This window comes from Ursus maritimus, unplaced genomic scaffold (genome assembly GCF_017311325.1).
Source record: "Ursus maritimus isolate PB19 unplaced genomic scaffold, ASM1731132v1 scaffold_6, whole genome shotgun sequence".
In the NCBI taxonomy this organism is placed as follows: domain Eukaryota; kingdom Metazoa; phylum Chordata; class Mammalia; order Carnivora; family Ursidae; genus Ursus; species Ursus maritimus.
The window spans coordinates 26,086,270-26,103,818 of NW_024426774.1; the positions used below are offsets into that span (position 1 = coordinate 26,086,270).

A 17,549-nucleotide genomic window follows, 5' to 3' on the forward strand; every position below is an offset into this window, starting at 1 on the left:
TGATTTCCAAAAGCAATTTCTAAACTGAAAATAAGCTAACACAAATCTGTTATTGAATTTACAAACACAGGATCTCATACATGGTTCTTTGGAAAAAATGTATCTCAGAGGTGTAATAGCATTATGGAAATCATTTCAGTGTATTACGTTAACACTAAATTTCATTTCTCTCTTTTTTAGAATAAGGAAATTCAGCCCTAAGAGTTATAAAGCAACAAAGGCATATACCCAATTAATGTGGCTTTAGTGTGCCAAATGCTATTATACAAGATGTGTGACTTGTGCAATTTTATATGTATGTGGGTAGGTCAAGAGGAGTATCCATCTGCTCTATCCCATGGCTGTTTCTCTTGAATTTGCATACATCGTATGTATTCTGTTTGGAACCATAAAATATAAAGTTGAAAGGGGCAGCTGAGATGATCTGGTCCAGCTTCACCCTTGTACACAGTGGAAGAGTTCTTTTCACAATATTTCTGGCTATCTCTGCAGAGCTGGCCTGGGAGTTGCACAGCGAATTTCAGTGCTTAAATGACTCCATGTATCTGGCAGGTCCTTCTGTGTTGACCCAAATCTGTCTCTCAGAAACACCAATGTCATGGTTGTAGTTTCAGCTTTTGAAACAATACACTCTACACATATTCCCTGTTCCCAGTAACCATCCTTCAAGTATCTGAGGAATACGATCATGTCATCTTTCACTGTTTTCCTCACTTATAAAGATTTGGTGCATGGGGAATAGTACGCTGGTAGTTTGTGGACAGGGAGACAGAACTTCATGCTACACTGCACTAATCCTTTTATCTGTATTTTTGTTAACAGATATTGATGAATGCACTCAGGTCCAACAGCTCTGCTCCCAGGGACGCTGTGAAAACACTGAGGGAAGTTTCTTGTGTATTTGCCCAGCAGGATTTATGGCCAGTGAGGAGGGTACTAACTGCATAGGTAATGGCAATGTTCTTCCTGATGCATAAATTCCCAGATCTGGGTTGTTTGCTCTCCTACAATCCCATCAATCTTACTGCTTATTCAGGCAACCCAGAATTTATTACTGGACACCTTTTATGACATGGTCATCTGCTAGATACTGGAGGATATAAAAATGGAATCTTTCTCCAACACTTTTGAATGAAGAGTGTCAAATGTGTGCAGAGCCCGGGGTGTTAAATGTTTTGGGTCCCACATCAATCAAAACCACTCACTTTTGAAACATGTCAAACGAATTGAAGAGTTGGTGATAGGAATGGGTTATTTTATTCTTGACTTCACACTGACCTGGGAGGTGGGAGAGGTTTGAAATTCTATTGTGGGAAATAAAACTCGACAATGTTTTCTGCTTTGTGTAGATGTTGACGAGTGCCTAAGGCCAGATGTGTGCGGGGAAGGGCACTGCATCAATACCGCAGGGGCCTTCCGGTGCGAATACTGTGACAGCGGGTACCGCATGACCCGGGGAGGCCGTTGTGAGGGTAAGTGTGTGCCATGTCCAAGTGCGGAGTGCACGTGACCCTGAAATGCAGGGCTGGGTCCACACCCAGGGCTGCCAGCCACCCTGCCTGGTACTTACCTTCCTCTGCTGATGTGTGCATGGCACCAGCTCATCCACACTCTTCCTGCCTTCTGGACTCACAGCCTCTTTGCCTCACTTCAGTGGCTTGGTCTGGATTATTTTCCACCTTCACATTCTCCTTGTTGTCACGCCAGCATCTGCCTTCCCTGGTATTTGGAGTGAATTGCTTTAGAACAATTAATTGCAGAGTATCTTAGCCTAAACCCAGACTTAATGACAGCGTCTGGATCATTCATCTGGGAGCATGGTGCAGGTTTACCCGCTGTTGATTTTTAGTTTCCAACCTTTCCGCCTTGTTACATTCCTTTCGTGCGTTCTGGCATTTGCTTACCAACCCTCCTGACTAACTGCAGGTTAGTCTAACTGCAGGTCAAATTCCAACCATGCAAGATAAAATTTCTTTATTATTGACCACAGCAATGAGTTTGCTAGTGTTATTTAAAAAAAAAAAAAAAAAAAGTTCTGAAAAGCTTTTAGAGCATGGCCAGAATGACTGACCAGTTAATTGTTCAGCTCATGTTTGTGTCCCAGTGATACAGGTCCTTTTTGCAACCACTGTGGTACTTTTTAACGAATTATTTTCATGAAGAAATAAATTGTGCTTCTGTTTAAATGCTGCTGTGGAGGCATGCCAGCAGAGGAGCAGGGGTCCCTGAGCTCCGTTCTGAGGGGCCAGGCTGTGTGGATGGTGCTGGTTCCGGGGGGCTCTTTGCCTGGCCGCCTGAGGATCAGCCTGTTTTCTAATGCGGCTGGGCTTCCAGGCCAAGGGAGGGACAGACACGTTGGGGCAGGCTGCTCTCAGCTGTCCCTGGCTCCTCCGTGTTGGTTTTCTTCATGGATCTAATGACCTGGGCCTGGAGGGAAAGCTAATTGGATGTTTTTTGGCAGCCTGCACCTGTCTCTCCCCCTGGCCCCTTGTTCAGCCCCTGGTAGTCTGATCTGGAGAGAAATAGGAGCATTTTACATTACGGAATCTTTGACCGTCTCAAATCAGAATGGAGCTATAAGGTCTCCCCTGGCGGCTGAGGGCCATGGGACAGCAAGGGGTGAAGCGTCCCGCACTCTCCTCTTACAGGGGACCCTCCCTCTGCTCTGAAGAGGCACCATGGCCTTGGCTCCTGACTCCCACCCTTAGTAACTGTCTGGCTTGGAGCCAGTGACTTAGCCCCTTTGAAACCTGTGAAATGGGAGCCGCAAAGTTAACGTTCGGGGTTGTCATGAGAATAAATTCGTGCTGTGGTGTCTTTTGTGGTGCCTGTCACCCCGCTAGTTCTCAAGAGCTCTTAGTCTCTAGAAACCTCCCCCTTTCCCTGATGACGTTGTTTTTGCAGAGATCTTCTCAGTACATCTGTATTTGTGGGAGTGTTTAAAACAAAACAAAACAAAACAACCCCAAGCATTTATGTACGAAGCAACATTCCCCAAAGAGGTCAAATGCTGATTCTTCAGTTCTGCATACAGTTTCAGGATGGGAAGAGAAGACATTTAACTAGTAACTATAGCATAAGGATGGAAAGTGGGAAGGAGTAGAAAAGAAATATGAAAGCTCTGTAAGCAAATGGGAAGCAGTTAGGGGACTGTTCGGGAATATTCAGTGTATGGAAATTAGCAGAAATACTACCAGGGTTCCCTGAGTAAATTGTATATAATTCTATCCCCATGAAATGGCTTGAAAAGAAGGAGCCAAATAACATGGCTGTTTTCTAGTTTCGTCATGGACCAGAACCAAAGGTCCCCAGGCTTCTGGCTCACCGAAGATTTTCTCAGCTGCCACTAAGAAAGTTGCTTTCCAACAGTGCTAGTCTCCAAGGAGTCTATTGTAGTTCACAGACATTATCTCATGCACCCTTACGTTGTTCGGTTAAGGTATTCCCAGGCAGGTAGTCTCCAGACCTATAGATGAGGGAACAAGCAAGCAGACGTGAGAGTAGTGGGAAGTTCAGGGATGTTGTCTTGTATTGCTCAGCATTGCACCTTATTTATTGGACCAACCTTTCTCAATGACCTTCTCTGACTTAGCAGTTGTAGTTCTATTAAAAAAAAAATTCCTTCCAGAGAAGAATGTAATGCTGTTTGGAAAATGAAACTGGCAAGCATCATCTTTTTGTAGAACAAGAAGTCCCAGAACATCTGACCTAAAAAAAAAAAAAAAAAAAAAAAAAAAAAAACCAAAAAAACCACTGTGTGTCATTGTCTATTGGCAAGGATTTTTCGCTGATAGGAAAAAAAATTACCACACTGACCTGGTGCTTATTCTATTAATATCATCGTCAGCTTTTTTACTTTGAGCATCTTTTCACACTTGTCTAGTGATAAGGGGAGATAATTTTTGGTAATTTACCAGAATGAAGGGCTGTATCCATTACATATTTCTTTCACTTTTCAGCTTATGTTCTGAAAATTCTGTTTATATTTTAAGTGTGATCAGAGGTCCTATATACATTTTAAATTAGAACACTTAGACATTAAATCCACTCACATTAATTCAGAATCCAACTCCAGAAAAATGATCATTTTGAATGGGGCTTGTACCCATGGAATCACCACTCATGTTAAACTCTTGAACCATTTCCTGTATCCTACTTCTCCCCCATTCTGTTGTCCTGCTATTCTTCAAAATGCCTAAAGCCACTGAAGTAGTTCCCTCTGCCATACCTCCAACCATATTGAAGGTGTTTTTTCCAATTCACATTGAAAAGAAAAATGATGAATGTGAAAAACAAGGTGTATTTTTGTGAGAAAATATTACCATATGATCATATCACCATGTTTTCTGGAAACTCTTAGAAGTATTTGATGAGTTCATTCTCTCCTAATGTGTTTTTTCCACCTCCAAGGAATTCCTATCCTATGAAAGGTTTTAAATTATTCAAACCCAGGATATTCTTGGGCCTACGAAGCCAGAGTAAGGACTTCCCTAGAGCATCCATTGTCTGCAGAGAGAACCTCTGGCCAGGTGGTTTGTTATATGCCTGTTTGTTATATTTCTCCCTGGCAAGCTGCACTATTACTTCAAAGGTTTGTCCAGGAAGTGGCCCCCAAGGTGCTGCTAACTCCCAGGGTGGAGAGTTCTGAACCTGCCAGTTGGGCAATTGGGCCCAAGTTCTTCTTTTGCATGTGTGTAAATATTTTAATCCAGGTAAACTTGGCCATGCTTTATCACTGTGGTGTTTAAGTGTAGGCCCAATATTTGACTAACCTACTTCACGTTTTCTCCACCAAAATGTAGATAGAGCACACCTTCCCCTCCCCCCACTTCATCAGAAAAGTGTTTGCTTCAGTATTCTGATAAAATGTTTGTGACCTAGTTTTTCTGTGTTCCAGATATTGACGAATGCTTGACTGCAAGCACTTGTCCAGATGAGCAGTGTGTGAACTCTCCTGGGTCTTACCAGTGTGTTCCCTGCACAGAAGGGTTCCGAGGTTGGAATGGGCAGTGTCTTGGTAGGTACTGGAGTGTTCTTATCATAGTTTTGTTTCTTCTGTCTAGTCCGTTTTCTGACAGAGTTGTGTAATGCCAAGTGAGCCCTCTTTCAAAAAAAAAAAAAAAAGGAATATAACAAACTTGTGTCCTTCTGAGAAAACTTCTAATAAAAATTCTAAGTAATTTTTACCCAGGGAGAAATATAAGAAGGCAAGTTGGCATAAAGATTGTGAGATTTTACCGGGGAGAAATAATTCCGATGGAAGCAAATTGTCCTTGATGTGATAAATAGACCAAATAAAATAATAATCACCACTGGGCGGAGAGTGGTGAAGAACAAAAGGCTAAAAAAAGAGAGAAAAGGCATAAGAAGCAGCAAGCTACCAGAAACTAGTAGAATTAGGAACATACAAACACAAATGTGCAACAGAAGTAGAAAGAGAATTCTTGATGGGTTGCCGAGTCTCTTACGTTTATGCATTTAAGTATTTAATAAATACTTCATACCGACATTAGGCACTGAGGAAAACAAGCAGCAAATTTGCTTGGGTTCTAATGAGCCGTGCTCTAGTTAACTTCCCCCTTAATGGTTTTCCTCTCTGTTTCTGTCTCTGTGTGATCTTTTCCTTAGAAGCTGAGCTCTTTTACACTCAGTGCCAGACTCTGACAATGTGAGTTCAACTTCTCATTTATTCATACCTTCTTTCTTTTCATCCACAAATGCTGAAGAACTTACTATAAAATACCCTGAGTTGTACTGAGTGCTGGGATACATTGAGGGACAAAAATAGTGCCTTCCTCATGGAACTATCTGGTGAGGAGGACTGATACCCAGACGTCTCATAAATAAATGCGAAAACACAAATGAGACACTGTTGGGATGGAGGGTTCTGTGATGCTGTAAGAATGTGTGATAGAACGAGTTGCCTCCAGGAGAGTTCCCGATTGACGTTTAACTGGGGGGAAGAGATGGGAGGGAGGTAGTTTTGAACAGAGGAAACAGCATATTCGGGGGGCTTGTGGAAGGAGGAAGCAGTCATGTTCCAAAAGCTGAAAGGCTAGTGCAGCTGAAGGGCAGAGAACGAGAGAAGAGTTCCTGCAGGGTGAGGGGGCAGACCATGCCAGACCCTCTCAGTCCTGTTTGCTATGTCCGTCTCAAACACTACATCAAAAGCTAATGCTGTGCTATATGCTGGCTAACTGAACATAATAAAAAATAATAAAATAAAATGTTCATCTTTACTCATACATCTCTGGGAAAGACGTTTAGGTGTTGCAGAGCAGGCGGGATAAGTAGGCTTGGCAGAAACAGTCCCAGTTTCAAAGCTTTGGACTCATCACCAGGTTGCATAAGCTAAGCCTCTGTACATGGTACAGGTGGCCCTCTGCCCTGAGCCTCATGCCCATTTCAAGAGTGTCTATCATTGGAATTGTGAGACGTTGATCTTTGGGAGATTTTTATTCATTAATTGCTCGTTTGGTATGCGTTTGTTTATGTGATCAGTGCTGGTCAGAACGTACATTTGGTTTTAATTTCCCCATTTGGCATAAGTTTCATAGTTGCCTATCAAGATTCCATTCGTGTTCTCATGTTCACATACTGCTGCATTTTATAATCCAAGAGTAGAGCCTGAATTTTACCTTAAATAACTAAAATTCATAATAGTGGTATAAACACAGCCCTGGTTCATGAATTTACTAATGAAATATGACTGAGCAAATTGGCAAGTGATTGCTCTTCAATATATATGCGTTTATCTAGACTGGGCAATAATAATAAATGAGTTATTATACCTAGGTGTATGCAATCGGTCTAAGCATGACCACTTTGCTCCAGTGTAGTGACAGAAACACAGTACCTCCATTAAAAGTAACTTCACTTTGCCAACCAGATGAGTAGAATCATAAGCAGAAATATGAGGTCACTGTGTAGTCAACCAAAATCACAGTTAGCCACTTGTTCCAAGCACTAGTTTTCATTTTTGCATTGCTAAGGTCATGCATTTCCTGTGAAAAATACTCCGTGTACTTTTTCCTTCTGCCTTGGGTGAAATTGTGGGCTCTGTCATCTACAGATGAAGCATCTCTTCGGTTATACAATTCCAGTTCCAGTCGTTGTTCCTACTGGACTTGCAGTTCCTCTGAAATTCTCGGGAGGGCTTTTGCAGATTATACCAAAATGGACCCATCTTCATTTTTTATGGTAGTAGAGCTTTCACGTGTGAAAAAGTTGAGTGTGACAAAAAGTAGATATTGCAACGTGCTTTTCTGTTCTTATTGAACCAATGAATGAATTTGATTTTTCTGCTCAACTCTGACAATGCTAGTGAATACCCAGCCATATCGCATACATTTAGTTCTCACGTTTATCCTTCTGGTACTCTAAAATACCTTCTAGAAGGTGTAGTCATCACTTAAGCCTATCATTGAGTTGAGGTTATCGACAACAACTTGATTATATATTTATTCATTCAGTTTAACAGTTGAGTGCCTACCAACAGCCAGGCATTTTTCAAGACCCAGGAGACTGAGAGTAAACAGAATAAATGCCCTGTCCTCATTGCCCTTGTACTCTAGAGCTCACATTGTGCCTGCAAATAAATCAGCACGTGAAGTATATGGTATGTAGATGTGTGTTGAGTGCCACAAAGGAAAAAAAAAAAAGCAGTGTAAGGGAGACAGAGGGTGTCAGAGATTCTATGGGGGTCAGAGAAGGCATCAAATGATAAGTTATTTATACGGTGTTCGCTTCTGTTTGGTTTTGTCTCTAACAGTTATTTGGGACTAGTTTGTGACTTTTTAATATCCTTTTAGTTCAGATGATTTAGGGTACATTGATAAGACTTTTTCCCTCCAATTTTAAATATAGGAGAACATTAAAGACTTAAAATTTCCCCAAATCTCACCATTTAAAGAGAAGTCTTACACTTGGCATTTGTTAGTCATCATCTGTAGAGAAGATAATCCCTACCTCACAGGGAATTCTGTTCCATAAGTCTTAGTGTCCTCCTTTTTCTACTACTCTGCTCTCACTGACTGAATATTTTTAAATTATTATAAGTAAAGTTGTACGGTGTTATATGTAATTCTTTTGTGTGGCATAATGCTTGTGGTTTTTTTCTAAAGTCCAACAATCCATATGTTGATTTGACTCTTTTTTTCTGTTAAATGGATTCATTAGGAATTGAGAATGGATATTTGAACCATTATGTTCTGCAGAGATTTGATGCCAATTACACTTTATGCTTCTTTCACTGACTCACAGGTGACCTTGGTGAAACCGTTAATGGCCTCCTTGTCTTCATGCCATGCAGGCTGGATCTCACTGATTGATGCTACTCCTTGATTTATGAATTAGAACAGAAATTGTTTGGGGCAGAAACAGGTCAGATGTTAGCAGGTGTTGTCTGGGAGACCATACTGTTTCCTAGTGTTGAGTTCAGGGCATATGATCCTTCATTCTCAGTAGTTTATTGTCCACTTTCAAAATATCTATCCCTTGATGTTTTTTTGGCAACTCTTGTTGGCTCCTCTGTTAATGTAGCTTCTTCTTTCAAGTTGTGGATTTCAGTCCTCTCTTGAAAGCCGCTTTCATCATTCAACATTGTATTCCTTGGACCTCACATTCAGCCTGGAGTTGCTGCCCGCTTGATCCCTGCCTCTAATGACTATTTCATCACCCTGGGTTCTGACCAGTTCTAACTGGCTGCTTCAACCAGGACCTTTCTTGAGGGAAGCCAGCCTGTCAGGTACTCAATTAGCAGGTTTCTCTTTACTCATGAACAGGCCTGATTCAAACCCTGCTGGAGCTGTCCTCCAAAGGAGATTCTCTAATATTTAGTTGTTTGAAGGTACATTCAGTAACTCTGATATAAAGATCATATATCCCTGAATTTAGACAGATTTGGGTTTATATATGACCTCTCTGAAGCTTCATTTCAATATCTTTAAAATGGGGATTGAAATACTCTCCATGGGATTTATTGTCAGAATTAAATAAGCAATATAAAGTACCTAGTGAGGCGTGTGACACAAAGTAGAACCCAATAAACGTGTCTTCCCCTAACTCTGTTATCCTCCCTTTTACCTCCCTAATCCTGAAATGTAAGAAGTGCAGTACTAACTGGAACTTGTTTAAGTAAATTTTATGTCGAGTTTCTATGTATAACTGTCTTTGACTTTCTTTAATAAGTTCATTTCCTATAGTTCTTAACTCTCCCTACCTCATAGGAACTTTCTTTTATGAATCTAAGTAATCTTAATCTTATAGTTACCTTTCAACATCTCAGCATTTTTATTGAGCTGGAATCTATTTCTTGAGAATCATAATGCTTTTCTGTAGGGACATCGATCATCCCTAACAAATGTTTTACCTTCTGCAATACTACCATCTCCATCCTTTTACTTCATTTTCTTGGCCCACCTTCATAAGACACAATATCTATCACCTGGTCGATATAGGCAGCTATCCCTTGTTGCATAAACTTTATTGTTTTGCTTTATAATTGAGTCTGTGAAAGACTATGTAACCTGGGAAGCCTAATTTCTGAAATTTTTATCATAGTAATCCTTCTCTGTCAAACTGTAATTAAGTTAATAGTGACTTTGTGACTCCGATTTACGTTTTCTAAATGTAATGGGTCTTAGGCATTTGAAGAACTTAGTGTCATTTGATCCACTTGACAACTGGTTAGCCATAGTCTTAACCAAAACCAGGTGCACAGAATGTGCGTGGTGAACATGGAAAGCTCCTTGTTCTAGGAGTTCTTTGCACACTAGGATTTATTTTCAGATATTGAGAATCATTGTTAACCTTTATGAAATAGATGAATATTCATAGGCTTATCTGAAATTGAAGACTTTCATTCTACATTTATTTACTTTGTGTAAGATGGCAACAGAACTGAACATCTACTTTTTGCAGATATTATTAAATGTGCAAACACCAGCCTAATCTTTAAATCACTATAGCTAAAGAAGTCTTCTAATTAGTCATTGTGTTATTATCAAATACTTAATTATGTGCTTAATTCCAGAGAAGACTTGAAGTTGTAAATAAGCAAAACAAAACAGAATAGAATGGTGGTTATTGGTGGCTGGCAGCTGGGGGAATTGGGGAGATATTGTTTAAGGGTGCGAACTTGCAACTGGCAGGTAGATAAGCCCTGGAGATCTGTTGCACAGATTAGTGATTATAGTCAACAGTGCTGTATTACGGTGATTATAGTCAACAGTGCTGTATTATAAACTTCAAAGCTGCTAGCAGGCTAGATAATAATTATGTTCACAAAAAAGGGAAATAATTATGTGACATAAGAGAGACGTTAGGTATCTTTGTTAATCATTTTGCAATATATAAGCATCCCAAATTACCATTTAAACTTACCCAATGCCATATGTCAATTATATTTTCTCAATAAAAAAAGCAAACAAAAACCTACTTTTGAAAGCAGGAAACATACCTGTGTGTAAAGACTAATTACCATAATAACAAGAAAACTTCTTTTTTTTTTTTTTTTAAGAAAACTTCTCTTATGTTGCTACAAAGGGCTTTGAGTTCATTATTTTATTTGATATGAGGGCAATCATCCCTGTAGTACAGATATAGAAATTGATTCCCAAGTAGGTTAATGGGCTTGCTTATGGTCATAGGTAATAAATGATCAGAGCTAGGACATGATCCCAGGTCTTTTATCTCCAAAACTAGTGTTCTGTTCTATAACTACTTCATATATCTCTTCCTGTACACCCAAGAAAATAAGAGAACAAAGCAATATGATTAAGATAATGAGGAAAGAAAAGTTCGTAGAAAGAGAGATGATCCATATGGGTGGGAATCATCCCTTGCAAGCAGCAGTAAGAATGGCTGAGGGATTCTTGACTCTAGGATGGCAGTCTCCACCATAGATAGCCCCAGCTGAGTTTTGCTGAAAGACAAAATGTTCTTTTGGAAAGGGGAGGTAGGAAGCAGTGATGTGGTAGGATTAATGGATTGATTTTCTGAGATCATCTTTGGCTCTTTATCCGGGATGTACATAGCACTGGCTGTTCTCCAGTTTTGAAGAACAGTGATGAGTCTTTGAGGGATGTGTAACATATTTTTGTAGGCTGCACTGCTACTGCATATCTTAACTTGGTCAGACTTGACAGAGGGTGCCTGAGATCCTGAGGATTTACTGTACCACGAGTGCAGGCAGTTCCATCATGCTGGCCTAACCAGCATCAGTATCTGACTTCACCATGCTTCCTTTTCTGTCAAATATGTTCCGCCATCATCTTTACTGTAAAAGACAATGTATACAGAATAGTTGAGGGATCACTGAAGTAACGTCATGTTGGTGGTGGGGAGTAATCTTGTATTTTCCTGTAGTCATAATGACAGAATAAGATGTTTACTTTGCATGTCAAATGTTGCTCACTCATTGAAGTCTGTGGTGATCACTAAGGAATTAAATGAGACTGAATGGCCTTGGAAAAATGACTGATGTGCAGTGTTGAGAGATTCATTTCCTTGAAAGTACAGGAAGTAATGCACGTAAACTGTTGCTCTGGAACCAAGTCTGACCAACCTCAGGGAGCTGATAGGTGAAGTAGAAGGGAGCAGCATAGCCTAGGACTGACTTGTGTGAAGTCAGCCACTGAATACCCTCTGTACCCCCAGAGAGGCACTTCAGGCTATCTCGTGTCTCCCCAGGAGATTAGGAAGGGAAATATCAAAAGGGTTCCTGACCCAGAGAAATTACATCCCAAGGCAATGAGAGAATTTACAGGTGGATTTGCTGGCCAGCTGAAAGTCATCTTTGTAAAAATTGTGGAGAATGGAAAGTTGCCAGAGAGCTGGAAAGAGATTAATGTCCTCATTTCCCCCCGAAGAAAAAAGAAGCTGGAGTTCAGGAACTAATGACCACTGAGCTTCATATTAATCTTGACAAAGAACCGTAGGCTGCAGGATTCAAATGATGAGGTGAAACATATTTTTTTTTTGAATTTATTATTTATTTGAGAGAGAGAGGCAGAGGGAGTGGGAGAGAGGGTCTTAAGTAGATTCCACGCTGTGCATGGAGCCCCACGCAGGGCTCGATCTCATGACCCTGAGATCAGGACCTGAGCCGAAACCAAGAGTCAGATGCTTAACCAACTGCACCACCCAGGCACCCCAAGGTGAAACATTTTAAAAGAAAAAGATGATCATAAGAATCAGCCAGGGTTGGGGTACCTGTGTGGCTCAGTTGTTTAAGTGTCTGTCTGTGGCTCAGGTCATGATCCCAGGGTCCTGGGGTTGAGTCCTGCATCAGGCTTCCCGCTCAGGGGGGAGTCTGCTTCTCCCTCTGCCTGCCCCTCCCCCTGCTTGTGCTTTCTTCCTCTCTCTCTCAAATAAATAAATAAAATCTTTTAAAAAAAGAAAAAGAAAAGAAAAGAAAAGAAAGAAGACAAAAGAAAGAAAGGGAGAGAATGAATGAATCAGCCAGGGTTAACTAAGGACAAATCATGTCTACTGTTCTGACTGCCTCTTCTGACAGGTTTCTGAGAGGAGCAGATCATGAAATCCTCTAGACATGGCATATCTGGTTTTCCACAGGCCTCTGTTAGAGTCTCTCAGGGTGTTGTAGATGACAATGATCAATTTGGATTGGGTAATAGTATAGTGGAGTGGATTTCTAAACTTTTGAACGATCATATTCACAAAGTGCTGACCTCATAAACCCCTGGCAAATTCCTTACTGTGGGAGGTTTAATTAATTCATTGAATAGCAGATGCCAAATTATGTCCCAAAAGCCCATTGGTAAATTGTATTTTGGGAGTTTGGAACACATTTTTCTGTGGACACAGTGTTTTTCATGACGTTTCCCTTTTGAACTGATGATGTGTATGCATCACAAGAATTTGGGTAATCTGACTCTTGTACAAGATGGTAACTAGAGTAAGATGAGATTTGAGCTCCAATACAGAAAACCAAAGACCTAACCATCTTCCTCTGCAGCAAGGGTAAGAGGCTATGGGTTTTGGGTAGTGGGCTAGGTAGGGACTACCTTGTTTCCCAAAACACTGATCCTCCCAAGGGTTTGAAGTGAGAACTGAGGGAAGGCTTTCTGTTGATAACACTCAGGGTCCCACAAGTTTGTATCTTTGACTTAATGGGAAAACACTGGAAACCACTGAAAGTTTTCAAAGGAGCAACACCATTGATTGTGTTTGTATTTTTGATGACTCTGGCTACCAGCTGGATAGTGGATTAGAGAGGGTAAGACTTGAAGTAGAGAAACTATGACGGTAACCCATGTGAGATAGAATGGTGGTAGTAAGAATGAAAGGAAGCAGGTGTATTTGAGAGATAATGGGAAGATAGAACTTATATGACTATTACAAATAGGATGTGGGGAAAGAGGAAGAATAAGAAATCTAGAAAGAATGACTCCCAATTTCTGACTTGGGCATCTGAGTGGATAGTGATATCGTATATTGACATAGAGTAAAAGAAACACAGGGGGAAAGATGAGTTTTGGCTGTGAAGACTCGGAGGTGCCTATGGGACATCAAGGGTAAATGTCCAGTGCACTGACCAACTAGATTGTGTGGGTCTGCAGTTTAAGAGACAGGTCTGGGTGAAAGATGAAACCATGAGTTTATTTCACTCCTTTTACGTCCATCAAGTGAGGCCCTATTCCAGGCATCTTCCTACTATATATTCTGTTTTTTTAAATTGAGGTATGATACTTCTGTAACATTATATTAATTTCAGGTTTATAACATAATAATTTGATATTTGTGTACATTACAAAATGATCACAGTAAGTTGAGTGAAAGTCTATCACCATACACAGTTCAGAATTAAAAAAATTTTTTTTTCTTATGATGAGGACTTTTAAGATCAACTCTCTTAGAAGCTCTTAAATATGCACTGTGGTACTATTCAAGTATCTTATAAGTATCAAGTATTTTCTTAAAAGATTTTATTTATTTATTAGGGAATGTTTGCAGTGGGTGGAGGAGCAGAGGGAGAGGGACAAGCAGACTCCACGCTGAGCACAGAGCCCGATGCAGGGCTTGATCTCACAACCCTGAGATTACTTGAGCCAAAATCAAGAATTGGACACTTCACTGACTGAGCCACCCAGGCATCCTAGTAACAAGTTTTTTAAAAGTATTTCATGAATGATCATCTGTACTGTCTGTTAATTTGCTTTAACTAGAGAAAATATGGTCTTAGAAATTGATTTTGTTGTTCTGGAGCCCTATAAGTCACATTTCCCGGTGCATGAATAATTAAAGAGAACAATCCATACATTTTTCAACTTTTAACAGTTTTTAAACCAATGCAGATACTAGACATGACATTTTAACATTGCTGTCTGGAATTTACATGCCTAGTGTCTAAGCTCATTCTGCCCCATTATTTACTTTGGCTTCAGCATTTAGCTTCTTCTTTCAACTTGTTGCGTTCAGTGTTTATAAAAGTGGACTCCCACAACCAAAGAAAGGACGGACGGTGAGTCCATCTGGAAGTGCTATTTTTGTGGTCATAGAGTAGGGTCAGTTCACCAGAATAAGTGATTTTGCAAAAGCAAGGTAGAGCACTCAGACAATGCTGGTTGGTTGGCTGTTTCCAGTGTGCATGTGAAATGGATGCTGGTGTGCATGTGTGCTGACACACACTGTTGCCCCATTTGGGTAATACTCTATTTCTAGATATCATTGTAAGAAAACCAGAATACAGTTTTAATGAAATTGCATGCAGACAAATGCAGTCTGACCTCTGGAATGCCGAATTAGAACTAGATCTCTGATGTTTATGTGTTTGCAACTCCCTGCCTGTTAATATTAAGAGGGTGGAAAGCTTTATTGCTTTCATGGCGAGCATTGCAAAATGCAATGGGTGTGGTCAAGAGCGTGTTCTTCCATATTGTTGGTCTGTCTTATGATGAAGATGCCCGGATCAAGTTATAGCCTGCTGTAGAATTAAGCCTAAATCATGATGCTGTGTGTAGTTTCAGCACTTAGTGGTTTAAATTTTTCCTCTTAAAGAGTGTTGGGTTTTCATGCTACACGGTCTTCTCACAGCAACATACAGTGGACTTACCAGAAATGCTCAGGTGGGGCATAGAACTCAAGTTTTTCATTTTGAATTAGCAATATTCCTTTTTTAAAAAGATGTATTGGTTTTAGAGGGAGAGAGTGAGTGGGGGAGGGGCAGAGGGAGAGGAAAGAATCTCAAGCCAACTCCCTGCTGGAATTCAACCTCGATCTCACAACCCTGAGATCATGACCTGAGCCGAAATCAATCAAGAGTCGGAGCTTAACCAGCTGAGTCCCCCGGGCACCCCTGAATTAACAATATTCTAGTAAGAATGTAATGAATGCTGAATGAAATCAATGAACACTTTGATGATTTTCTATATAAATGCTGTGTTAGCACATAATAAAAACAAACATTCCTAATTCTCTCTTCAGCAGTTTTATATCACTCCACTTAACTTATGTGAATAGAAACAGGTCAAAAGGATGGGCTTTGGAGTTAGGCTGACTTGGTGCACCTATGAGCCACCAGTTTCAAACCATGTGGCCTTGGGCAGTCTGTTGGAACTTCTTCAAATCTTGGTTCCTTTGTTGATGAAATGGTTGGCTTGTATGGCTCCTGTTAGGATTAAATAAGCGAATACATGCACAACCTTTCCTGCTTCCATGCAGTAAGTGCTTGGTGAAGATGTCTCTACCAGCCTGTCCCCTACCTTCAAACTGCCCAGTGGGCTTGTTTGTCCCCTAGGCTGGTTTTTATAATACTGATTCAACGCCATCTTTGAACATTTTATCAGAGTTTTTTTTCCCCACCTTTCTGTTAAGAACTCTTGCAGTTTCTCCAGGTCCTGAGTCCTGTCTTTGGTTTTAGCGAACCCTCACTTGCTGCTGCACTCCTCTGTTCCCTAGCTAGACCTCAGTACCTCTTGGACTCTTTGGAATACTTCATTGTGCAGGGATGCTGCTCTAAAACTGCCCTCTCTTCTGCCCTCCCCTGCACAGCGAGCTCTCTATGGAATTGATTCACAGAGCACGTTTGTTTCCTTTTTTGAGTTACTTTGCATAAGGTAAATCAAGGCATAAAACTATCATACATGCAGCTCACCCCAGAGCTCCTGTTCCTCCTTTGGGCTGATTTGAAAGCTTCTCTTAAAGAATCCGTGTTTGAAGATGCGTTCTATTTTTAGCCAAAGTCAACTTTATTCATGTTTTCTTTTTTTCTCTCTTTGTCTTTGTGGGTTTTTTCTCCCCTTCTGCAACATTCTTCAAGATGTGGATGAATGCCTAGAACCACAGATCTGCACAAATGGTACTTGCTCCAACCTTGAAGGCTCCTACATGTGTTCATGCCACAAGGGTTATACCCCGACGCCAGACCACAAGCACTGCAAAGGTAAATGCTGTGATCAGATTTCTCCTTTTTGTTTGAACTGCATTTAAGAATATGTTAGAGTAATTAGCTTAGAAAAGGGAACGAGAGAGAGAGAGAGAGAGAGAGAGAGAACCGCGCTACCTGTCATTTATTTTGACTGAACTACTCAGAGCACATTTTTGTTGGCATCTTGGAAAGTCACTCCTCATTGTGGTTACATCCAGACCATATCTATTTACATAAAGGAAAACAGCATATTTTTAGAGAGCTTCTATAAACCACAGATCTATTTATTTCATTTCTTCTCGTTATAAAAACAATACACACAGTTCCACAACTCTGTGAATATACTAAAAACCATTGCATTGTACACTTTAGATGAATTATGTGGTGGTGAATTATATCTCAATAAAATTGCTAATAAAAAACATTCATCGTAGGGGCACCTGGGTGACTCCGTCCGTTAAGTGTCTGCCTTTGTTTCAGGTCATGATCTCAGGGTCCTGGGATAGAGTCCCACGTTGGGCTCCCTGCTCAGGGGAGCCTGCTTCTCTGTCTGCCCACCCCTCCATGCTCTTTCTCTTATTCCCTCCCTTTCTCTCTCTCAAATAAATTTTAAAAATCTTAAAAAAAAAAACTCATTGTAGAAAATCTAGCAAACACAAAAAATAAGCAAAACAAAAATGACAATTTCTCAATCTCATTCATCAATAGTCCTATCTCATGGATATTTTCTGTCGCTAAGATAATGAATGTACAATTTTGTATCTTGCTTTTTGTCACTGAATAGTATATCATGAACATTTTACACATCATTAATAACTTTTCAGATATTAATTTTGAAAGCTGCTCAATAGTTCAGTGTATTACTATTTCAGCATCTTATTGCTGTTCATGTGTTAAACAACCACATTTTTCCCCCAACTTCTCATCATTATGTAAAAAAAAACCTAACAAGCATTTTTTAAATAAAACTTGGTCTGAATTTTAGGATCATTTCCCTATTTATAAAAATGGACTAATTGGGTAAAATGTTTTTAATGTTTTTTATTATTTTTACAGAACAATTTCTAATTTTTAAAATGTGTTTCTTTTCATTCTAAAAGATTATTATTTATGCTTATTTCTGTTAATTCCCTGGACACTTCTAATTATTACATTTATT

General features: G+C 40.1%; 1 protein-coding gene across 4 annotated transcripts in view; it reads left to right on the forward strand.

Moving 5' to 3' along the window:
• The window catches only part of LTBP1 (latent transforming growth factor beta binding protein 1), a 228,609-nt gene that overhangs the window by 116,848 nt on the left and 94,212 nt on the right, over positions 1–17,549 (forward strand). For all 4 annotated transcript variants that reach the window (XM_008700245.2, XM_008700246.2, XM_008700247.2 and 1 more), the window contains exons 13-16: positions 823–948; positions 1,350–1,472; positions 4,898–5,017; positions 16,283–16,405. In XM_008700245.2, the coding sequence (XP_008698467.2) occupies positions 823–948; positions 1,350–1,472; positions 4,898–5,017; positions 16,283–16,405 (492 nt within the window). The remainder of the gene's footprint in view (positions 1–822; positions 949–1,349; positions 1,473–4,897; positions 5,018–16,282; positions 16,406–17,549) is intronic.